A 24933-nucleotide genomic window follows, 5' to 3' on the forward strand; every position below is an offset into this window, starting at 1 on the left:
TAGGCATACTGCTAGGAGACAGTGTCCTAAAGTGACTAAGGCTGCAGCCCTATTCCTTCCTAACAGGGAGAAAGCTCCATTATACACACTGGGACTTACTTCTGAGTATACATGTACAGGATATATGAAAGGTTTTATACTTCACCAGTTGGATTAAAAGGAGCATATAGTATTATTTAGGATTAACTAGATCATAAATTATTAAACTGCTTATCCCCAGGCCCACTAAGATGGCTGAACATGACTAAGACCCACCAGTCACAAAATGGTGGTGCAGGGGCAGAAGAAGTTACAAAATGGTGGCAAGTCAGACTTTGGCACAAGGAGCTGGCAATCACTTGCATGATGTCCTACTGATATCAAATCAATCTTTGGAAATGGCTATTTTTTACCTCAGCATTTTCCTTGCAGCAAGGAATCCACTACGTCAGTTTTCCTCGTGCTAAATACAGGCACTTTTTCTGGTGGCATTGGGAAAGCAGATCCAGCTTTAAGTGCGGAAAGCTTTTGCTTTTATATTTACATATTTCCACCAAGTCTCTCAAAAATATTTTACCCATCTCTTGTGGTTTCTTCTCCCATTTTCTCTTCCATGGCCATGTACATTCACTTTCTTGTCCTGTTTCTTCTGATATCCCCCCTTTTCCATTCCCGGTTTGTCTGTTGTTGATTATGTTATATATTAGCCTTTTACCTCACTTTCTAACTTCCTTCAACATCTCAGTTTCTTTTCACTTAGCAGAGGAAGACATTTTCCTCCTCTCCCCTGCCAACTTTGTTTTCCCTGCCCCGTTATCTCAGCATGCAAGGAGTTTTGGGTGCTGGCATGGGTATATTGAACACATTTAGTGAAGGATTTTGTTTTAAAATAAGCTTCTGTATCATGTATTTGTACATTAACAGATATTTTAGGCTATATATTTTCTGGTGGGAGTGTTTTCTTGCAGGAGGGGAGCTGACAGGAAAAAAATAAAAATCACCTTTAAGGACAATCAAAGATGAAGGAGAAGAATGTTTGGAGGGGCTTTTGACTTTGCAGCAGAGGGATGGGAGGGGGGACGGTTGTGGGGAAAGCATCCATGTTGAAAGAATAGTAACTCTGGCCAGAGAATAAGAGATTACATTTACTGCTGGAATATCATCTTGACTGTGAGTCCTGCAAGCCCTGCTCCCTGCCTTCTTCCAACTGTCCTGGGAATGACTGCAGGTAGAAATGATGAGGCTGCTGAACAGACTCTGGGTGGGGGCATTGCTTAGGGATTTTTTGCAGAGGGGGTGTTATTGTTGCTGTTATTGATATTAATTTGTGTAGCTTTATTTTGCAGCTTTATTATGATTTATGTGGAAATTGTTCAGTTTGGTTGTGTACTTTTTGATGTTTTGATTATCCCTTCTGACTACTTTTGCTGTATTTTGAATTGTGCATTTCTTTGCATGGCATAAGCCACCTGAAGCATGGCTATAACTGGAAAGGTGGCATGCAAATAAAATGATGTATGTATGTATGTATGTATGTATGTATGTTTACTGCTTGGAAACCTATTCCTGCAGCCCTATTCCTTCCTAACAGGGAGAAAATTCTATTATACACATTGGGACTTACCGTACTTCTAATTATATATGTACAGGATTGTGCTGTAATGTTAAAAGAAATACAACTGACTGTATTACATTATAAATCCACCCTTCCTACAAGGATGATGAATGGGTGACAATATTTACAGAAGCAATATATAAACTGTGCTGATCTCTGTAAACAAAAAACAAAAAATACACGTAATAAATACACTACATAATTTATCTCAGTAATCCTCAAATTCTGTAGCACAGAACATCTTTAGTACATATAACTGATAACTCTATGTCCACTTTGGCAAAACAAAAAACAAAAATACCACAACCAAAGCATAAACAAACCCATGGACAGGGAACTGCAGTTCTTCCAGATGTTTCTGGACTACAACTCATATCATCCCTGCTCATTGGCCATGATGGCTGCGACACGTGAGCGTTGAAGTTCATCAGCATTTTGAGGGCCACAGATCCCCCATTCCTACTTTAAATTGTTAAAGTAAGAACTTGGCTGTAGAAGAATTCCCACCACCGCTACCCCCCATAGAAAGATTTAAGGAGATTGCTGGATTTTGACCGTAATAAATTTGTGCAGCCTTTGCAGTTAGAATATCAAAGTGAAGCACTGCTGTCAAGCACACAATTTCTCATTGGCAGGCTGCAGTGTGTGTATTGATTCAGTCCACCTAACTCCATGCTTTTAAGATACTGACACACTTCATCTGAAAAGGTGTATTTCACAGCCGAAGGAAAGTGACCTTCATGAACAGTATTTTAAAAACTATAAGGATGCAACTTCAGAAGTGTGCATTCATATGTTGTTCACGCGCGCACACATATATCTATATTATACATATATGTTATTATCATGCTATTATTACAGAATCAGAAGCAAACTTTGGTTATCGGATGGTACATGGAAGTATAATGTATACAGAGTAGGAATTAAAATAAACACAATGTGTAAACTGGTAAAAATATATGAATGAAGCTTTTATGCTTCACTATTTGGATTAAAAGGAGCAGATAGTATTATTTAGGACTAACTAGAACATAAATTATTAAACTGTTTGCTCCCAGGGCCCACTAAGATGGCTGACAATGACTGAGGCCCAGCCGTCACAAAATGGTGGTGCAGGGGCAGAAGTTACAAAATGGTGGCAAGGCAGAGTTTGGCACAAGGAGCTGGCAATCTCTTGCATGATTTTCTACTGGTATCAAATCAATCTTTGGAAATGGCTATTTTTTTACCTCAGCATTTTCCTTGCAGCAAGGAATCCACCACATCAGTTTTCTTCGTGCTAAATAGTGGCACTTTTTCTGGTGGCATTGGGAAAGCAGATCCAGCTTTAAGTGGGGAAAGCATTTGCTTTTATATTTCCGTATTTCCACCCAGTCTCTCAAAAATATTTTACGCATCTCTTGTGGTTTTTTCTCCCATGGCCAAGTACATTCACTTTTTTGTCCTGTTTCTTCTGATATCCCCCCTTTTCCATTCCCGGTTTGTCTGTTGTTGATTATGTTATATATTAGCCTTTTACCTCACTTTCTAACTTCCTTCAACATCTCAGTTTCTTTTCCCTTAGCAGAGGAAGACATTTTCCTCCTCTCGCCTGCCAACTTTGTTTTCCCTGCCCTGTTATCTCAGCATGCAAGGAGTTTTGGGTGCTGGCATGGGTATATTGAACACATTTAGTGAAGGATTTCATTTAAAAACAAGCTTTTGTACAGGGTGGATAAAAATCAATGATTTAAATTTTAAAAGATCAGATTTTTTATTTAAATCGGATTTTTTAAAATTTAAATCGGATTTTTAAAATAAAATGCTTTTGGAGGAAAAATCTTTCTAAAGATATTTTTCTGTTTAAGTTACAGCATAGTCCAAAGGCTATACTGGAAATACGGATTTGTTTTAAGTTTTTCATGTGTGCTAAAACTCAGTCTAGGTTTGTTTATTTTTTAAGCTCAACCACATCAGTTAACAAACATGGATACATATGCTATAATATTATTGATTTAGTTAAATAAATTGTTTAAATTGTTATTAAGGAAACGATTATTTTTCTCCTTCCAATAAAGTACAAATATAAAGTTATTAAACCTCACAATAATTTCATAATTATCTGTCTATGTATTTCTAATAGTATAACTCAGTGACTTTTTTATATAAGTGTAAAAACTAATCTGAAAATTTATTATTCCAGAAATGAAACCTTCATCTGGTTGTAAATATTAAGATTAAACCACCAAGAATGAGTCTTTCTGTAAAAAAAGTGTGATGTAAATCAAGTCTTACTGACTAGTAATTTAAATCAAATCCACCCTGCCTTTGTATCATGTATTTGTACATTAACAGATATTTCAGGCTATATATTTTCTAGTGGGAGTGTTTTGCTGCAGGAGGGGACTTGACAGGAAAAAAATTAAAAGCACCTTTAAGGACAATCAAAGATGAGGGAGAAGAATGTTTGGAGGGGATTTTGACCATTGCAGCAGAGGGATGGGGGGGGGGGAGAAAGCACCCATATTGAAAGAGTAGTTATTCCGGCCAGAGAATAAGGGATTACATTTACTGCTGGAATATCATTTTGACTGTGAGTCGTGGAAGGCCTGCTCCCTGCCTCCCTGCCTTCCTTTCTTTCTTTTTTTAAATAAACATTTTTATTCGATTTTCCAATACATTTATTTTTAAAAAATTCATATACATATTCATATACAGAGATTCCTCCAAATCTCAGGACTAACCCCCCCACCCCTCCCTGGATCCCCATTTTAAACATTTTAAACTGCATCTTCTTCCAGACTCTAGTATATCAATCGATATTTCCCATGGTCATTTTTACACTACAAGTGAAATAAAAATCCTGCCAATGTTTCCATCTGCTTACAGTGGTTTTTATGTAAACATTTTTATTTGATCTCCCTGCCTTCTTCCAACTGTTGGGGGGGGGCACTGTCTAATGATGAGGCTGCTGAACAGACTCTGGGTGGGGGCATTGTTAGCTGCCCTGAGCCCAACTTCAGCTGGGGAGGGCCGAATATAAATAAAAGTTTATTTATTTATTATTGCTTAGGGGTTTTTGCTGAGGGGGTGTTATTGTTGCTGTTATTGATATTAATTTGTGCAGTTTTCTTTTGTACCTTTATTATGATTTATGTGGAAATTGTTTGGTTTGGTTTGGTACTTTTTGATGTTTTATTTATCCCTTATGACTACTTTTGCTGTATTTTGAATTGTGCATTTCTTTTCATGGTGTAAGCCACCTGGAGCATGGCTATTAACCGTGGAACGGTGGCATGCAAGTAAAATGATGTACGTATGTATGTTTACACTGGCGACTCACAGTAATCCTCTCAAAGTCAAGTTTTAATTAAATGGTAATTCTGTATCTTGGCTTTATCAGCACGGGTGTGTGTGTCATATGGTATAATGCTTCTTCATTTTTTTTTAATTGGTTCACATAGAAAATTGCCATGTCAGGAAGAAGACTAGGTTTTAACAACTGTATTTCCCTGGCACCTGCTTTTCTATTTACAGGGATTTCCATTATTACTGACGAGCACTCAGACATCTGAACCCCCACCTGAAATAGTACTGCTCAGATACAGTTTTATTGAGAATGGGGCTTAAGTGGCTTTGCAAATCTGTCAACATTGACTGTGAATTGTTGGAAACATAGTTAGGAAAGAAAGGAGCACCAAGCTGAGAAAAGGCAACAAAAGGGTTGAAGGCTGCATTCTTCTAGAGTTGGTTTTAAAACAAACATGATGCCAAGGAGCTGAGTCTTAATTAATTAGCATCATTTAGTGAACATTAGCGTAGCTGTCGTTATATAAGGCCAGGGCTTTACAAGTCTTGGTGAAATGTCATTGTATAAGCTAAAGATCTGCTGGTGTCGCTATACTAGCTCAGGACAGCCTCTAGTAGTGGCACAGAGACTAGCAAGCACAGCTGCACATGCAGTTCTCTCCCATATATATGAATAGCAAAGCCTAAGAAAACATCCAAGACAGGACAAAACAATACGGAGATCATTAACATTATATTTATTTATATTCCAGCTTCATACAAACTGGATAGAAGCATAAACATAGTACATTTCTACCATTTTCAACAAAAATATATAACCAATATGTACAATTATTGTATTAAAAATACAAAAGGGATACAGACTCCACCAATGTCTTTCTAAAAGACATACAGGTACAAGTAGTATCAAAAGTATGAGGAAATCACCAGTTAGTTGTACATTCTGCACTTGACATCACAGAGTGAACTGAGATTAGCAGTCCTATGGTCTACAATTACTTAATGCCTATATAACATTTGTGCAACTTGTGATACAGCTAGGTTTGTTCTGTCTTGCTATATGCACATGTGGTCCATACCCTATATAATGAAACTGGCAAATGCATATTACATGTAAAATTACAAATGTATAATTGACAATGTGATATATGAGCAAATAAGACAAAAGCCATGAATACAGGAGAAAGAGAATAATTAAATAAAGCACTGACATAATTCAATACAGTGAAAAAACACTGCAATTTGATCTTTAGAAGTTGAAGTTATTTACGTTTATCTACTGATCAATATGATCAGCTGAGTTCAATGAAAAAAAATTCCAAGACCAGCAGTTCCTCACATCTGAGTACTGCTCAGATTGGCAGCCTTCACTTTTCCGGAGTCTGTGCAAAACCAACACAAAAACAGAAAGTAGGGGGTGTCATTTCATTTCAGTCACTCAAGGATTAATAGCAGCTGTGAGCATGTGATTGCTACCCGATTGGCCTTCTCTATACATGCAGTGTTCCATAAAAGTAATCCACAGTTGTGAATGTTTTTGCACTGCTAAGGCTGGTAGATCTTCAGAGATTGCTCCTCTTTATAAAAAGGTATCACTTCCTAATGCAAAGCCAATAAAAAGAGCCTATTACATCACTATTAAGGGTTGGCATTAGTTGCAGTGTCCTGCATTGCCTTAACTGTAGTATTATCCTCATAATTTGTGTGTGACAACTGTTAGTGTATTACAAGGATGATAAAAAGGAAAAAAATATTTGAAGTAAAAGATGGAATTGCCATTTGTCAAAGTGCGACAAATGTTTTTATTCACCATTCTGTATTCCTCAAGGCACAGGAAAGGGATGCAAAATGGATTTGCATCTATTAAAATGCAAGACTAATTGTCCTGCATCAATATAGATGCAAATTAGCAATACCAGCAATTCCAAAACTGATCAACTGTGCTCCAAGTGTGGAACACTAAAAATGAAGGTTGAAGGTCAATGAAAGGCCGAATCCTCCCTATAGACCACCCTTACTTAGATACACTATAGCTTTTTAAAAACCGCTTCTTAAAAAGTACAAAATAATACTGAAATTATGCAAGTGTAACTCCCCCCCTCCGAATACAACATTTAGAGTAGCAACAAAGGCATTGTAAACAAGCAAACAAGCACTGTGTACTTGAAGGAATTCAACATGTTTCTCTTAGTAGGGTAAAGGCCAAATGTAGCTTGTCAACTAGTTGATTTCATTATCCCAACGAGGTGAAGTGCACGGATTGTGATCAGCGGCAGGGCATGACCCGGTGGTGCCTGGGGTGGGTGGGAGCGTGCCACACAATGGCAAAAGGGCACGCTGTGGGGTGGGGTATGCCATCGGAATGACTGCGTCCTTCTCGGCCGTCCTTCCTCGGATCTTAATCACAATCAGAGGCGTAGAGTGAGGGGTGCTGGGGGGGCGTCGCCCCAGGTGCAATCTTGTGAGGGGGGTGCTGGGTGCCAGAGCTGCTGCATCCTTCTCAGCTGGAGGGCAATAACTTCACAGTATTTCACATGCAGGGGAGAGATGTGGCAGCTTCATGCACCAGCCTCACACTGCTTTTGTGGGGATTGTGGGACCTGTAGGGCGCTCAAGCCACTGCGTCCCCCTCAGCCACCCTTTGGCTAGAGGGCACCCAGAAGAGATGTGGCAGCTTGGGTACCCTGCAAAAGCAGCGAGAAGCCGCAAAAGTAGTGTGGAGCCGGCGCATGGAGCCGCCACATCTCTCCCTTGCATGTGAAATACTGTGAAGAAATTGTCCTGGCACTTTTCAAACTGTGTTGCTTGAAATGCACAGTGCAGCGTTTTCCCCAGCTACCGCTGTTGCCGTCTTCCACATCACAGTATCATTCATATTACAGCTGTATGAGAGGACTAAAAAATTCTAAATAGGCCAAGGCTTTACAACCGAGCGAGGGTATCTCTTCTCCATCATTGAACCAGCCAGAAATACATGTCAGCATTTTTCTTAGTTGGGAATCAAAAACGTGTACTTCCAACATCTACACATCACAATGAATAACTGACTGTACTTCCCCAATGCCTGGAAGCATTTAAAACCTTCCTCAGATCTTAATCACGATTACAGGCATAGGTTGGGGTGTGCTGGGGGGGACATCGACCCGAGTGCAGTCTTGGGAGGGGGGCACAGGGTGCCAGAGCTGCTGAATCCTTCACAGTTGGAGAGATGCAGCAGTGCCGTGTGCCGGCCCCACACTGCTTTTGAGGGCAGCGCAGGACCTGCAGGGTGCCCAAGCCACCACATCTCTTCTGGGCGCCCTTTAGCTGGAGGGTGGCTGAGGGGAACACTGAGGGTCCCATGTTGCCTGCAAAAGCAGCACGGGGCCAGCGCATAAAGCCGCCACACTCCTCTGGCTGAGAAGGAAGCAGCAGCTCCGGTGCCCTCAGCAGCCCCCACCCCACTATACCTCTGAATGTGATTAAGATCTGAGGAAGGTTTTAAAAAATGCTTCCAGGCATTTGAGAAGTGCAGTCAGTTATTCATTGTGATGCGTAGATGTTGGAAGTTAGAATGATACTGTGATGTGGCAGACAGCAACAGTGGTAGCTGGGAAACTGCTGCAATGTGCATTTCAAGCAACACGGTTTGAAAAGAGCCAGGGCAATTTCTTCACAGTATTTCACATGCAAGGGAAGAAGAGTGCGGGAGGAAGGGGGAGAAGCCCCATGCTGCTTTAAGGCAGGGAAGGAGGCAAACAGGTCCACCATCCTTTAGAGTTCCAAGGCTCCTATACTAGGGGCGTCGTCTTGTGCTCTCCTTTAAGTTGGCTCACGCAGGATCCAGAAAGCCCCAGTTCTTAGACGGCAGAGACTTGCTCATCTTCTGCAAACACAACAGGATAGGAGGTAAATACATCTTAAGGTATTTAGAACTAAAATAGCCAATGTATTTATATGTTAGGCTTGTTCACTTGAAACACTAAACCCATAGTGTAGCATGCACATTCACTCCCCATGCCCTCTCCTGTGCAGCCAGGATCAGGACTTTGGAAAAGAAGGTAAATACTAGCCATGAATTCTCGCTAGTTGGTACATAGGAATCAGATATTAGAGTTTAACTAACCAATTTATGTTTTGAAACAAGCCAGCTTCATAACCTATGGTTTTAAAGTTGGTCTGTTTAGAACAGGGCTGGCAAACCTGTGGCACACTGACTAATCTTGACCCACAAGGCCATTTCGCACACCCACTTGTCCATCAGTTAGTATCACTGATTGAAACCAGCTGCTTATTACAAGGACAAAGTACCTCCCTCTGTTATCTGTTTCAGCAGCATGTTCACCTGGTGAGCAGAGAGTTATAGGATCTGGCTGGTAACAGGCATACACAGCCAAAGCCCTGCAGTACACTTTAAACCACTGGTTGGGTTGTTTGCAAAAGGGCTTTCAAATATCCCTTGATGGTGCTTTGAAGTCCCAAAAGTGCAGGCTTCAAAGCACAATGCTACCTGATGCCCCTATGACATCAGGTGATTGACAAGTGGACAGCACTACTCACATGTCAAATTACAACCTCCAGAGGTGGGGAGATAAGGATTTGGTTTACCAGTCAGAAAAATGTCCCCAGCCCACTTTAGAAACTAACCAGAGTCTGTTTTAAGCTCCAATCTCTAGCTGATCAGTAATAAGTCAGGTTTCTTTAACACTGGAAGTAAATACTAGCAAAAGCCTTCTCAGGCTGTCCAGCAGAAGCTGAAGGGATGAAGCAAGAGCCTTTGTTTGAGTTTGTGTACATAGTGCTAAACCACAATTTTACTTTTGCATGTGAACCAGCTCACTGTGTTTACATCTCTCTCAAGTAAATACTGAACCTTATGTTTCTTTCAGCATGGCTCTTCCATTTACCCTTTAGATTAAAATACCATTTGGCTGCTTTGCCATCTCCACTTTAATTTTACCAAATCAGACTGTTTTTAACATTCAACTCAGTAAAGTTCTAATGTTTACACCTTTGCTACAAACATTACATGGCCCTGCACTTGACTCAATATTAAGTTAAAATCCTGAGAGCATTGATGTGCTGCAGAGGAAGTGCAAACTTTACAGCTTTTTAGTCTACAAAGTATTTGAAGACCTCTTCGATTTTACAGCCCATAGAAAATCCTCCCTCTCAGAACCAAGATATACACCACATAAAACAATCAATAAATGATTGGATGAGCTGATAGCACTTCCGTCATATGAACAAGAAACAAAGTCAGAAACACTTCTGAGCTCAGAGCTGGATAAAAGTACACGCCCTCTCTTGCACCTGCATAAATGTTCTGGATGCAAAAGAACTTATGGAAACAAACCCTTAACTTATTATTTTCAAAATGTTATAAGATGTTTACCATCCTCCTCTGTGGAAAACCCTTGAGACTGATAGTGAACCAGATGTGGGTCTGACTCATTTGGTTTGTGCCACTGAGGTTTGCCCACAGGCCTGCTAGATGGAGGACCCTGTGGTTGCTGCTGTGAAGCTGAAGTCCCAGGGGCTTCACTTGACCGTGCCACCATCCTAGACCTCTGAAGTGCCACGTTGTAATCCGGAGGTTTTCGGGCTGGGTGGGAAACTCCTTCAGCAAAGTCAGCAATAGGTATTCCTACATAACCAGGCGGGGTTGGTGGTGGTTCACGATAGCGGCCCTCTTTTCGAGCTGCAGTAAAATAGTGCATCATCAGCAATCATAATCATTTACATATATTTGTTACAACTACTATCTATGCCTGTACTTAGTTCTATTATGTCATAATCCTGGTAGCTCTGATGTGCTTCCAAGGGAGTTGAACAACTTGGCATTAAAAACAACCACAGTATGGACATGAGGCAGCCCAAAAGTAAAGGCATTTACATTTCACTGAGTCCAAATGGGAGTTGAGCACATTCTTAAAACTTTCCCATTCAAATCAATGGAATCTAAAACTGCTTAATTCTGGCTGGATTATACAGGCACATCCATACCAAATACCTATACACAGTGGCGTAGCGTGGGTTGTCAGCACCCAGGGCAAGGCAAGTAATTTGCGCCCCCTAACCCGTGGATTTGCGCCCCCTAACTCTAACCCCCAGATGTTGCGCCCAGTGCGGCCGGCCCCCCCTGCACCCCCACGCTACGCCACTGCCTATACACCTACATATTAATTTTATATATATTATGCAATTAAAAACATAGACATAAGCAAAGCTACAAAGAAAAAGAACAAGTGAAATAGAAGATAACTAATACAAAACCTGAGCCAATTATAGAAAGCAGCTTGTGATAACACTTAAATTATGTATATAGGGCATGGTGACATCTTGAAAAAGAATCTCAAACTTAGATTTGTAAAGAACACAGTTGATAAAAAGACACTGTGAAGCATAGACATATATGACTGTGCTTTCATCTTCTAGCAAAAAAAGAGAAATAGCACTAACCCACTTTGCATATTGAAGTATATACAGTTCTCTCACTTGAGGTGATATTCTGACAAGATTCATGTTTTGCCTAATTCTCTCAGCATAGTTAAATAAAAATAAAAAGTATTTATAGTTCAAATAATAAAGCACATATATTGTGCTCAGGTTCAGAGTTCTATACTCCTTCCTTACGCATCATTAATATACTTTTAAATGCCTATATTGTCTTTCCAAAAAGAAGTTATCCAGGATGGTTCACAAAACAACATAAAGAATAAATACATGAATTAGCTGTAATAAGTGAAAAGGAATCTTAAAATCCAGGAAGTAAAATATTTAAGATAAGCCAAAGAAATGAGCTCCCTATTATGTTGACTGGAGAAGGGGGGGGCATGGCAAAAATACTCAACGACTTAAGAGTGAGGGCAGGAAGATCATTGTGTGATCATGTAATCATGTAGCCCAGGGATGTGAATTTCAGGACAAGGGACTAAATGCAGTCCTTTTGGACCACTCTAGTCAACCCTTGGCCACACACCTCACTGGTTCTGCTCCATACCCATCCTCTGAATGCCTTTGCCTGGTTGGAATATGAACTGTGATAATGTTTCTCACTTGCCAAAATGGAGAATGGAGAGAAATCTCTCTGTCTGCATCTGCATGCATACATGTTTGTGTAAAAATGAAGTAGCCACTGTCGTTGATTACTGAATCATTTTGGTTTGTGCATATAGCTGATGAGTGCTCAAAACGTCAGAGAGAAAGAATAGTGTGAAGTCAAGGGATTACCCATGAAGAATATATCCCAGGGACCGCCAGTCTGTTTAGACAGTGTCAGGGGGACATTTCGCCTTTCCCATATTTCTGTTGAAGGTTGTGGGGTTCCCCTTGTCACTCTACACACCAGAATCTGTGACATATGCAGACTGGCATAAAAAAGTGTGCTGTCAGGAAAGAAACACAGGAAACAGCCTGCATTTCCTAAGGCAGGTTATTTGCCCATCCAGTTCAGTTTTATTGCTAACGGGCAGCAGCTCTCCAGGGTTTCAGACAGGAGTCTTTTGTCAGCCCAGAAGATGCCAACAACTGAACCTGGACCTTTTGCATGCAATGCAGTGCTCCACTCCAGATCTACAACCCTTTCCCATTTATATCCTGAAATCCTATAGCAAGATTTATTCAAATCCTTTCATCTCCTGCTCTCCAACACCAGCATCTTCACCTTTTTATATCCCTAGACAAGTTTAAATCTGCATTAGTGATTAAGGCATAGAATAAAATTGTGCTAAACAACTGCATGGAGGTATAGGGCAGAGCACACTAGGGCTATATTACTAACATACACAGAGAGAGAAAACTGTACCCCCATATTATAAGACATTGGCCTAAGCATATTAACAAACTAGAAAGGAAAAGAAAACAAGAGTTTATGTTAATGACTGAAATGTGGGCAGTTCTGAGGCAAGATAAAAAAAATTAACTAAAAAATAACAATGGAATATCTGCAGGAGGAAGCATCACTTCAGCACAAAAGGCTTTACTGAAAAAGCAAAACACAAGTTAAGACTATGAGCTGGCTATATGTTTTGCTTAAAAAAAGATTAAGAAAAAATATTTGTAAAATAAATTCATATTTATAGCAAATATGTAGGATACTTTGTGGTAGACAAAGGTAAACTTACCAATAAGACCCTTTGTATTACTTGTTGACACAGCTATATGAGCTGGCATGGGAACTGGCTTTGAATCCTCTGCTGTCATAGATGTTATGCTACTGGTTTCAGCTTCAATTGACACATCCTTCCCACCCCTCCGTTTTATGGTACCTGTATCACCTTCAGAGTCCTCTCCCCAGTAGCCTGTGGAGGATGCCCAGCTTGCTCTGGACTGTGCTTGATCAAGGCCCTCCCTACCTTGACTCTGCCTGCCATACTTTGTGCCATGATCGGAGAACATCATCGGGTCCATGTGGCTGCCTGAGGCCCACAGTCCTGCCCCATCGCCTGAACTATCGAAATGAGCATGTCCAAAAGGAAGAATCTCCCAACTTCGCTGGTGCTGTATTGTCTGTATGTTGTCATGGGAACCACTTGAACAAGAAGTCCAGCTGCCACGGCCACTATCCGCTGCATCAAGTGATGCTCGATCTCCCTGATCCTGTGACAGCTCCTCAGTGCTAGGAGAAGAAAGCATGGTTGCCCCAGCATACAAGCCTCTGTTCTCTGACAGTGGTGGGTAGTAGCTAGAAGAACACAGGAACAAAATAATTAATAGGCATAAAGCAACAATGTTGCCACTAGCAATTAGAATATCAAACCACAGTAACAATTTGCACAAAGCATTTTGTTCAATTTGTAGTACAGATCAGTTAACTCTAAAGACGTCTGTGCTCAAATTCACATGCTTCAGTAGCTGCCAAATATACGTCTAATGAAATTGTTGTGATACTTTGTGCACCAACTGAACACTAGATCAGAAATGTCATTTGTGTGTTTTTCAAAGATTTTTCAAATTGTGAATCTGGTAAGAGTATTAGGAGCATGCATTTTCCACATTCTTCCCCTAATATCTCTTGGAGAGGCAGGTATATCATCTAATACTTATCAAAATAATTGGGGAAAAGATTTAGGACATTAGTCACTAAACACTATCTGGAATTGGATATGACAAAAATGTCCCTCAACAAAAAATCAGTGCACATTTAAAAGAAACTTTTTACAAGTTCATTTTTCATTGGTGCTTAGAGGTCTCTTGGTGTCTTAAATGGTGAATTCAGCCCTTTAATATTTAGTGAAAGAATTTACATTGTATTCATTCTGTGGTAGTTTAAACACAACTTTTCCCAAATATTGATTCCTTAATTTTGAGAATTTTATAAATGTAGTCCCCAGCACTAACATTTTCTAGATTTCCAATTTAACATACTAATTTGCACTGCCACCTACTCTCTCTTTTCCCTTATTGACAATAATTTACTTTTCTTTGTTCTTCTTGATGAAGTGCTTCTCTAGTCCCACTTGCTGATTCAAGTTGTATTTATTATCTTCATTATTCTGTTTTTATATTTGATAAGTTTGAGTGTTTGTCCTTTCCAGTATCTGAACTAAATATTCCTTCCATCTGTTATTTATTTTATTAGCTATTGTTTTAATCAGTTTAAAGTAGTTTAAATGAGGTCCCTCGTTGATATTTTGTTAATTTTTGCCTAAGCAGTAGTGTGAGAAACTTGAATTCCATGATTTTACTTGAAATATCTGGGTGCATATCAGCTAGGATTTAAAACAGATTTCCAATTAAAATAAGTGTCTCTTCTGTCCTGTAAGTTGCAGCTTCTTTTAAACTAATAAATGTAACCAAGATTTCTCTCAAGCATTCACTAAACAACAACTCAAAAAACTTGGGACCATTCTATTTTTAGATCCTATTCTAAAAGACACCTCAGTCCAAGCCGATCGAAGTTTGTCCAAATGTACATAATTACACAAGCGTTCTTTTAAGAAGACTACTAGGTTTCCCCTCTCCATTCCTTCTGGAAGACCCCTACATTTTAAAATAAATAACAGGATATTTTGGAAAGATCGGGCCAAGAAAGCATTATGCATTATGGGACACAGGTTTGCAGTGTTTTGCTTTTCCTTTAAAGGCAGAGTCACTCAAGTGATGCCTTGTAACAGAATACATGTTCCTAAAATCTGCTCATGAGAGAAAAAGCATCTACAGCTCTAGAGTAGGCTTTTGATAAATGTAATTACACTGACATGTACTACCTACCCTATGCTGTACTGATCTGGTTCAATTATGGCTCTTCGGTCAATCCTGCCCACTCCAAGATTAGTCTCCACAATGCTGACGGAGTGCCTCTGCCTCCTGTCATCATGTAGTGATACCGGCATGGAGTCAAATGAAGAGTTGCTGACAATGCTGGATCTGGAAGAAATTTCACTATGACCAGAGTCTGAAAAGTTATCCACGGTACCACTGGGAGCCAGAGTATAACCTGTACAGGGAAGAGTGATTATAACCATTTTGATCATAAAAATTTCAGCATTTGTATAAATATTCAGATTATGCAGCCCCTGTACCAAAATTACTTTTTAAATTGTTGTTTTACGTCTGAGAACAAATAATTTATAAGGGGGTATTTATAGTATCATCTTATTTTTAAGACAGAGAATTTGGGGGGAGAAAACATTAACAGATGATAATTTAAAGATTAAAAAAAAATTACTTGCAGTTTCAATATCTAACTAACATGATTCAAATGGGTTCTACACTGTATGCCTTTGCCATCCATTGGGATAGAATCTGAATAGAGAAAACCAACCGTATCCCTGGACAAAGCCCACAGCAATCCAATTATAGGAATCTAATTTTGCTTAAAGTGAAATAAATTTGGGGGATGGGGCGTGCTGCCACACATATGAACAATAGTAAACATGCTTGGTTCCACAGCCAGGATTGATGCATATGGGAAACATAAATGTGGTCTCATTTGTAGAGGAAGCTTCATCATAATTCCAAAAAGAAAATACTTTGCATGAAGATTTTTATTCCACACAAATTGTCTTCATCGTGATACCCTTATACATTTCTACCCATCCTTGATACTGTGGGAGGCTGCACACATGAATGGTTTCAGCAAACAGGGCTGAACAACTCATATTCAACAACATTATGGTTCTTGGCACTTGGATATGGGGATCGTTAGGCTGCTTTATCTCCTTCCCCAACTGCATCTGAGAAGGCAGGAACATAGGAAGCTGGTTGTGCTGAGTTAGGCTGCGGGTTCATTTAGCTCAGTATGCCTGCACTCAGTATTGACTTGTACTCAGTATTGACTTGTACTCAGTATTGACTTGCATCAGGATTTCTGACAGAAAATGTTCTGGCTTGCATACTTAGAATGTGACAACTTTGTGCTTTTAGGAAATATCTGCCATGCTAAACCTCAACTGACTACATATTTGGCATCTTAATTAGGTTTAAACAGTTATCACTAACAATTACAAGAGAGGTGAACTTGTGAGAGGTGAGGAGTATTTAGACCCTGGCATACTTTTCCTTGGAGAGCTCTGTGGCGAGGTGGGAGGAGAAGATAACTGTGAAGATGCATTTGAAATTGTGTCCTCTGCTTGTTTCTTATGACGATCCAAGCTTCCCTCTTCAGAGAGTGAAAGAATTTTCTTTAAAGCTTGTGGAGAGTTTATGCCTTCAATAAAGAAGAAGTAACACATCTGATATAAATTCATGCACTTTTTCTTGCATATTCAAATGAGGCCATTTCATGGACCATGGATACTACCATTACTATGATATTTTAGCCCACCCTTCTTTTGCAGATCTGAGGGCAGTGTACATTACATACCCACATTTATTATCACAACCCCCCAGTAAGGTTATGCTGAGAGAATATGCTTAATGGGGATTTAAAGCTAAGTCACTCCAGCCACTACTCCACACCAACATACAATTTATTCAAAGAAAATTATATGCAATTAATAAAAACAAATTTAAACATAACTATTCAGCCCAAGTAAAATGTAGATTAGACCAATGTTTCTGTTTTACATTCACTTGGAAAATGTGTTTGGTTCTTAGTTCTCAGCCATTCATGGAAAAACATTGACTACAGCTAGTATCCCAGGTTATCCCCTCCCTCAGGCCTGCAACTGAGACAGAAACCTGCAGCTTAAACATGTCTGAAGTGCCATTAAATTTAGAAGGTAATAATAATAATAATAAATTTTATTTATATCCCGCCCTCCCCAGCCGAAGCCGGGCTCAGGGCGGCTAACAACAATCAAATAATCAAACAATCAAATAATCAAACATTCTAAAAATATTTCATTATAAAAATTAATTAAAATCAAGTTGATGGCAACCATTAAACAAAATTCTGTGCAGGTTGCCAGAGGAGGGAGTCACGCTGCGCCCTGACCAAAGGCCTGGTGGAACAACTCTGTCTTGCAGGCCCTGCGGAAAGATGTCAGGTCCCGCAGGGCCCTAGTCTCTTGTGACAGAGCGTTCCACCAGATTGGAGCCACAGCCGAGAAGGCCCTGGCTCTAGTTGAGGCCAGCCTAACCTCTCTGAGGCCTGGGACCTTCAGGATGTTTTTATTTGCAGACCGTAGGTTTCTCTGTGGGGCATACCAGGAGAGGCGGTCCCGTAAATGGCTACTTCACTGATTCCATGGTGTTATATATATATAATCTATGTCTTCAAAGTAAGTATAAATGAAAAATAGAGTTAAAGAACATATAGACTCTACAGACATTGATTACAAGATCAGGAACCATGGTTAAAATTGGATAGGTGTAAAAATGTGCAGTGGATGTCATCCGCTTCAGAGTGCTGTCAAGACTGGGCTTGCATTAGCAGGCCCCAACATAGGAAGAAGAGGAAGATTGGTGGGGACTAGAGTCAGAGGTGGGGGGGAGGGGCTCTCTAGCAACTGTCAGCTCCCTTAGCACACTACAGTTCCCAGGATTCTTTGGGGGAGGAATGACTTTTTAAAGTGGGATGATACTGCGTTAAATGCAAACTACAGATGAGACTTTTGTGTGATCTCTTAACATTGATTTTGTTACACTTTTTAACTGAACCTTCCATTTCCAAAACACAACAGTAATAACAATGTATTAGAACCTGTGTTTTCCCCACCTTTGTTTGCAGTTGTTCAAGATGCATACCTGTCATTTGTAAAAATACAATCCTGAAACATGGAACTTCAGCTAGTAATTTGAAAACTTTTTTTTAATGCTCTTGAGAATTTGTTTACCCATTTTTAACATAAAATTGTTTTCTACCGAACAGAACAATCTGCAATACTTACCAAAGGGTGGAAGGTCTTTGACTGGTACTTTCTTACGAGAAGGATAAAGTGATACAGCAGGGACCTGCAGTGCTTGGTTTGCTTTGTGCTGCTGTTGCTGCTGCACTTTCTGCTGGATCCCTGACCTATGTGCGACTGGGGATGTTTCAGGTTTTCCAGACCGTTTTTCCCCTGGAGTCTTGGGTACTTTAAATAAAAAGTAGAATTAAGATTACAGTTAAGACTACCTCAAGAGTACTTGATTTTATATTAAACGGTGTCCGGAAGAATGATCAATGATGGAAAAGAGATATCCTCTCTCGGTTGAAAAACCTTGGAATTTGTTAGTCCTCTCATTCAGCTATAATATACTACCACAAACTATAGTAAAATGATGCCCTGATCAGCAGTTGGAGAGCCAATTAGGTAATGTATGCCATTTAAGAAACAAGTACCACATATGCCAACTGTAATATTGTCTACAATTTGCAATGGCATGGAATAACTTGTTTTCTAGTGATCAGCTTGATTAGAAACACATACTTCTCTCAATGATGCTGTGGCCAAGCCTAAGCCTGAGGGACAGTTAAGCTGTAGGCTAAATAAAGATAAATTAACAGCTCATTTGCCATGACTGAGGTGCACACCCAATTAAGAAAAATGCTCACATGTATTGCTGGCTGGTTCACATTGTAGAGAGAGTGCCTGAAGGCTCTCTTCATCCATTTCCAGATCCAAATTGGAGAGATACTGCTTGACTTTCCGAGCCATCTGAGCATCTTCATATAGCTTTTTGGCATTGAGGAAGGAGCTGCGGCGGACCCGCTTTTTATGTCCACCTGTTTGTGCAACATCAAGGACTGCTGCATTTGTACTGCCTTGACTGAGAGACCTGGGGTGAAGAAAGACAAGATGACATGTAACTTAGCTCATCGCTGCATCCTTCAATGACTTGAAACATGCAAAGGTCTGCATGAATGTCAGTCTATGGTCAAAGCTTACATGCCTCATTCAAGTAAGTCATACAGCTACAATAGGAAAAGGATAAAAATAAAGAACAACAATCAGTTGCAATTGTGAATATGGATTCATTAAAGTCAGCCCCTGAGAATTACTCTGCTCCAAGTATGAAATTCCATGTCATTGGGAAAATGGTTAAACTCTCTCCCAGTAGCCTTGAGTATTACAAGGACAGAAATATTAAGGCAGGCTCATGCAGCAAGGTGTCTCAGACCAGTAAACAGTGGTCAAGCCTCCTGAAACTCAAAATCCACTACTCTCAAAATCAGGCAGGAAATATCCACTTTGTACTTTTCAGGTGCCTCTATTAAAACACTTAATTCCATCTGCAATGTGCCAAAAAGTCTACTGCATTTTCATTCCCCACTTCCCTCGCCTTAAATAGGACTTCATGTTAAATAAAAATGTTCAATTAGTTAATGAGGAAGCATGCAAATTTGGATGTGTTTATGTATGGGAGCTATTTTGCTTCTAATATGTTAACAGCAATAATGAAGGCTGGTTTGTAGAAAGAAAATTTAGTTAGTTGAGCTGTTAAAAATCACAACATTGGAATAAAATTTGTGGATTTGGATGGTTCTATTAACTTGTGTGGCGTATAAATTTACTGCTTATTTTTATCTGAACCACCATCATGTAACCCCATTTTGGTATACTCTTCCCATTGAAACTGGTTACGTATGTATATATGTTACGGATAATGCAAGCTGAGAGGCTAATCTGCATAACAGCCAGCCATTGTGCACATTCATCATGACTCATGGAGAATGTGCACCTCAACTGTCCATAAAGATAAAATTGTGCATATTTCCTGGCCGATACGCATACTCTCAAAAACATGATCATTTTTCTCAGCATCTCAGCATCATTTTTTACATTCTTTGAGCAATATGCATGTTATCCTGTCACTAGATATACTCTACAATAGTATGTCCTCTTTTCCATGCCGCTCAGCTGTTCTGCACAACCAACTGACTCTGGCATCTCTTCTCCACAACCCAGCTGTCTCCCCACTGTTCAGCGATGTTAATGGATACATGGGAGGTGAGTGTATGCAAATGGACTGGGAGCTGAGGGGTGCATGTGTTAATTCATTCACACAGAAGTTCCCAGTGTCTTTATGCGGGATGGAAAGACAGGTAGAAGTAGAGGGGTGTGTGGGTGGGTGTGTGGGTGTGTGTGAGTGAGGGAGGGGGAGGGAGAGAGAGAGAGAGAGAGAACCACCCACACTTTATTCCTTACACCTTACACTCTTATGCATCCAAACACATATATGGTTGTATGTATGTATGTAGTGCTTGTGTTGGAACAGTGTCCCCTGTGAATTCTGTGTGAATATTCCCAAAGAATGTGGGGGAAAACCTGTCATGATATGCACATTCCTTGAGGTCTGCTAGAGAATATGTATACTTGCTGGATAATGTACAAAATGTTGTTGAGATATGCTCAGTCCTTAAGACCATATAGAAAATTGTTTTGCATGGACAAATTATGTCCACTCAACTCACATTATCCCTAACATATATGAGGCAATTTTATGAATTCTAGATCAAACCAATGAATCTCACTGCTTTGCACTTCTTTAACATTTCACAGCTCTTGGGTTTATAACCTCAAGCAAAAGCAGCACTGGATTAAATCTGATGCAGGTACAGAAGGGTTAACAAAAGGAGGAAAATGCCAGAGCACCAGAAAATTAAGGGAAGCAGGTAGGAAACAATGCAGATTTACAGAAAAGGAAGTTTGTCTGTATGTGTTCTCTCCAACCACTTACCCCAAACTCCTCCACTTCTTCTTCCTGCAAGTGAGAGCCATGAGTATTGAAGCATGGATTTAAGGAAGAGACAGAGAGATTATAAGCTCAGAAAGAAAGGATCAGACTTCAGGACAAGCAGTACCAGAAAGCCCAGAACAGCCTTCTCTCAGTCAGTCAGCATAATACATTAAATAGGTGTCTATAGAGTGCCCATAAGATTAAAGCTCATTTCACACTAAACTGAATTCATCTTGGATTACTTACACCTTTAGCGTAAAATAGTGTTCTAAAATCTGGAGTGAATTTTGTTTCTATCCTCTTTCTGCTTTTCAGCTTTCACTTAATATAATTTCCTTTTAAAACATTTATTCATTCAATATGCATTTCCTATACATTGAACCAAAGGGGTTATTTTAACTATCCCAACTGATTCAATGCAAACTCTGCTTATATCTATTTTATCTAAGTAAGAATAAGACTAGTGATTAAATATCTATTATTTCTCTTGTTCTCCATGACCTTTAAACAATGAACGTAACATAACTACGCAATGACAGGAAGAGCCATTTCCATCTGTACTGCCTTTTCCTGATGGGGGCATTTGATTCTATGATTCTATGATTGGTTGCAACACTTACCCACCCCTGTGAATCAGTTAGTTTACACAACATTATAATTAGAGACCAGACAAGAGGGGAAAATGTATTACTTGAATATTTCTTAAAACTCAAAACTTGCAAAACAATGGCTTCAGTCTAGCAAGTGTATGCGTCATAATTATTTAATAGTTTAAGTTATACTATGAGATTTCTGAAGCAGTCTTCAACACTGAACTCTTGAACTGCTTTTCTTGTTAATTGCTTTTTGGGGAAAGGGCTGTAGCTCAGTGGTAGATCATCTGCTTTGCATGCAGAAAGCCCCAGGTTCAATTCTTGGCCTTGACAGGCAGGGTTGGGAAAAGAGCCCTGCCTAAAATACTGGACAGCCACTGCTGGTCAGCATAGGAAGTTCTAAGCTTGATAGACCAATGGTCTGACTCAGTATAAGGCAGCCTCCTATGTGTTCATATGAGTTTAAAAGGAAACATGGGTGATCTTATTTAGAACTCACTATTGGCACAAAAGCCCAAATAACTTGTAATGCAAGAACAAAATACACATCTAAGATCAAAACAAATCTCATGTATGTTTGTGTTTGAATTCATTTGTGTTAGCAGTATATTTGTAATAGTAGAATATCCTTCATGAATGCACATATGTAGAAATCAAACAAAACCATTGTAAGAAAAAGTGTTGCGTATAATGGTGAGGAAGAATCAAATTCTGGGTAAAAAGCAAGCATGGTCTACTTGCTATGATTGGGCAATGCTCATTTGTCATGAACTTTAGGAAGCTTGGCGTAGATATCAAGAGGACAACACAGATGAAAGGTGTTACTCATCTTGATGAAAAGACAACTGCGTACTTTCAGGCTGATATATAAAGAGAATATCTGATTGCTGTCAAATAACTTGCAGCTAATTAGCTGGAGAAATAAAGACAATTCTATGTCTTACGCTTGTTCTCTGAATGCAAGCATTAAACACTAGCCAAGTTTAAAGTATGTATCTGTAACACAAGACAATCTTAGCTCAATGGTTTTTATTTCACACTTCAAGTGTGTTAGTCTTTGGTCAAAAGAACTCACCTAGTCCTGAACATTAAAGCAGGATCCATGTTAACAGAAGCCATTCGACCCACATGGCGAATCTCTTTTGCGATCATTCGTAATTTCTCAAAATTGACCAAACCTTCCACTTTGGAATCATTTCCTACATTGCCAAAAGAATGATAGGAAATAACTATAGTACTCTGCAATTGGTCAGTGAAAGTAAAAACACAGGTGTTGCCATCACCAAAGAGTCAATACAGAAAAAACACTTGCAACATTTACCTTCATGGAGGAACGTAAGGTCCTTTTTGATTACAGGGAACAATGGAATAATAGGAGGCTGTAGATTTTGGCTATTCAGGACATTGCGATATTTTGCCATGTTCCTAGATGGATCAAATAAATCCTGAAGATCTTGAAACAATTTTTCATATTTGCTTGGAAGTTTTTCCCAAGTAGTTCGTAGTCTTGCAACTGGAGCTAAGTTTAGGCCACTAAAGAATGAATTTTAAAAGATGTTGGGGGTTTTAATCTCTATTCAAAATGACACCTGCATTTGCAGCATCACAAACATATGTTCCTGTATACAATCTTCTGAAGTAAAACTAAATGCATATCATATCATATTTAGCAACGGACAAATGTAGACACTGGTAAACAAAAACACTGCTTTCAGAGATTATGCACCATAAAATTGTAGGTCTTTTCTGAACTGCAATGTTCAAGCAGTATTTGTGAGTTGAAGAATCATCAAAAGATTATGGTAGCAGTGGTATTTCCTGTCTTACCAAAAGTGTTCTCTGATCTATTACAACATTGCTTTCCAAACACTGTTGGAGCAACAGACACTTCTATAAACAAGGACCATTTTTAGTGCAAAGATGTGGCTATGATGATCAGTAAGTGTTTGTTACTGCCAGATGGAAGTATTGTAATGAGTAATACAGTAAAGTCTATTCAGAAACTGCAGCTGTAAAATGCTGTGAGTCATTCCCTTAGTATACTAGCAAAAGAAGCATGTTATTACCAGAGGTTTAGAAGAGACATAACCAGCTCATTTGGATGCACTGGTGATATTGATTATAAAAGCCCTCTGTTGTCCGAGACATAGATATCTGACATTCAGCCTTGCTTTCCATAGTCAGTTGAAATGGTCAACAAAAATGTCTGAATTCAGTGATCCTAACGTTAAATGTTTTAGAGCTGCAAACAATTTTTTACAGAGGCCACCAACTGTCAAATCTACTTTCCTCTCTCAGATGCCCTAATCTTGCTGCCCTTCACAACAAGTATTAGTTTCACTTTTCATTAATTATTTTTATCTGGAGCACTGGTGCCTGAGATTATTGACCACCTTTGATCCCCAAATCAAGTTTCATCAAGTATATTAGCAGAATAAGTTACAGTAATTTAACACAGAGGCATGAAATTTAACAAGGCATGAAAGTGACCAGTCTCAAATGCAGGCAGACAATGTAACTTATTTTACTTAATTTGAGTTGGTTAAAAGAATTCCTGGCTTGGAACTCTATCAATAATGCCCCCAAATCACAGTGTTCCATGCCCAGGCTTTTCTAAATTGATGCTAAATATAACTTTCCGAAATCACTGTCACCCATAGTGAAAAGGCAAAGGAGCATCAGCACTGTGAGAAAAGTGGGCATCCTGAGTGTACTGATTAAAAATCCCTATCTTGCCTATGTTCACGTATCAGACTACAGGAAGGTTTAGTAGAAATGGCATGAAGTTGTGGAGTGAGGAGTGCTTGAGAGAGGTATTCGGTCTGTGAGGGGGATTCTGTCAGGAGGGTTCGTTCAGACAAGTGGTAGAGCTGAGGAGAGCCAAGAACTCTCAGTATATGCTCTAAGGTTCTGAATTGCAGAACACTGTTAAAATAGAAAAGGCACAGTCTCCCACGGTGTTTACAGGAAAAAGGGTCCTCAGAAGGAATACTCTGACATGAAAGGGCAGTAGTGATTCCCAGGCCAAAGAGGATTTGGGGGTCTGTAAGGAAACAGTCCAGTTAAAATGCTAAATTCCTGAAGTGTGTGTGGAAAAGTCTGATCTATGAAAGATGTGTAAAAGAAAGTAACCTTAAGCCTGAACAGCATACAGCCTATAACTTGAAACAGTATACGTTTTAATAAAAAGCAACAGCACTGTGCCATGAATAATCTCACTGTTTGATATATTTCTGTGGAAGAAAAAGAACCAAAAACTCCTTGTTTACATCTGTTATAATAAAGTTTGTTTGCAACCTGTTTTCCCCAAAGAAAAACCCACTGTCGCTCGTGATTCATTCTCTATTGGGGGAATTCACCTGAGGGAAGGGAAACTGAGGGCTGGCACAGCGGTGCCAGGGAGGGAAGAGTGCTGTTGCGTTGTCCCAG

The 24933-nt window shown here is 39.5% G+C and overlaps 1 protein-coding gene and 2 long non-coding RNA genes across 16 annotated transcripts in view; 1 reads left to right on the plus strand and 2 right to left on the minus strand.

Annotated features, from left to right (window-relative positions):
* The window catches only part of LOC310770528, a 163262-nt gene extending 162151 nt beyond the window's left edge, over positions 1 to 1111 (minus strand). Inside the window, exon 1 of the long non-coding RNA XR_014552230.1 lies at positions 718 to 1111. This is a non-coding gene — a long non-coding RNA (uncharacterized lncRNA). The remainder of the gene's footprint in view (positions 1 to 717) is intronic.
* The window catches only part of LOC310770521, a 30967-nt gene extending 9811 nt beyond the window's left edge, over positions 1 to 21156 (plus strand). The window contains exons 1-7 of one of the 3 annotated variants that reach the window (XR_014552213.1): positions 1990 to 2004; positions 2653 to 2786; positions 5111 to 8770; positions 18850 to 19132; positions 20092 to 20181; positions 20734 to 20846; positions 20943 to 21156. This is a non-coding gene — a long non-coding RNA (uncharacterized lncRNA). Of the gene's footprint in view, positions 1 to 1989; positions 2005 to 2353; positions 2787 to 5110; positions 8771 to 18849; positions 19133 to 20091; positions 20182 to 20733; positions 20847 to 20942 lie in introns of those variants that run through there. The other 2 variants (XR_014552214.1, XR_014552212.1) reach the window with 2 other exon arrangements.
* The window catches only part of RAPGEF2 (Rap guanine nucleotide exchange factor 2), a 160656-nt gene continuing 141325 nt past the window's right edge, over positions 5603 to 24933 (minus strand). For 4 of the 12 annotated variants that reach the window (XM_083630982.1, XM_083630978.1, XM_083630981.1 and 1 more), the window contains 10 exons: positions 22826 to 23037; positions 22580 to 22703; positions 20912 to 20935; positions 18786 to 19009; positions 18139 to 18324; positions 16362 to 16514; positions 15077 to 15302; positions 12988 to 13547; positions 10257 to 10562; positions 5603 to 8747 (listed from right to left, as the gene is read on the minus strand). In XM_083630982.1, the coding sequence (XP_083487108.1) occupies positions 8722 to 8747; positions 10257 to 10562; positions 12988 to 13547; positions 15077 to 15302; positions 16362 to 16514; positions 18139 to 18324; positions 18786 to 19009; positions 20912 to 20935; positions 22580 to 22703; positions 22826 to 23037 (2041 nt within the window). In that variant the 3' untranslated portion in view covers positions 5603 to 8721. The remainder of the gene's footprint in view (positions 8748 to 10256; positions 10563 to 12987; positions 13548 to 15076; positions 15303 to 16361; positions 16515 to 18138; positions 18325 to 18785; positions 19010 to 20911; positions 20936 to 22579; positions 22704 to 22825; positions 23038 to 24933) is intronic. The other 8 variants (XR_014552131.1, XR_014552133.1, XM_083630985.1 and 5 more) reach the window with 6 other exon arrangements.

This window comes from Podarcis filfolensis (assembly GCF_964270895.1).
Source record: "Podarcis filfolensis genome assembly, chromosome: 9".
In the NCBI taxonomy this organism is placed as follows: domain Eukaryota; kingdom Metazoa; phylum Chordata; class Lepidosauria; order Squamata; family Lacertidae; genus Podarcis; species Podarcis filfolensis.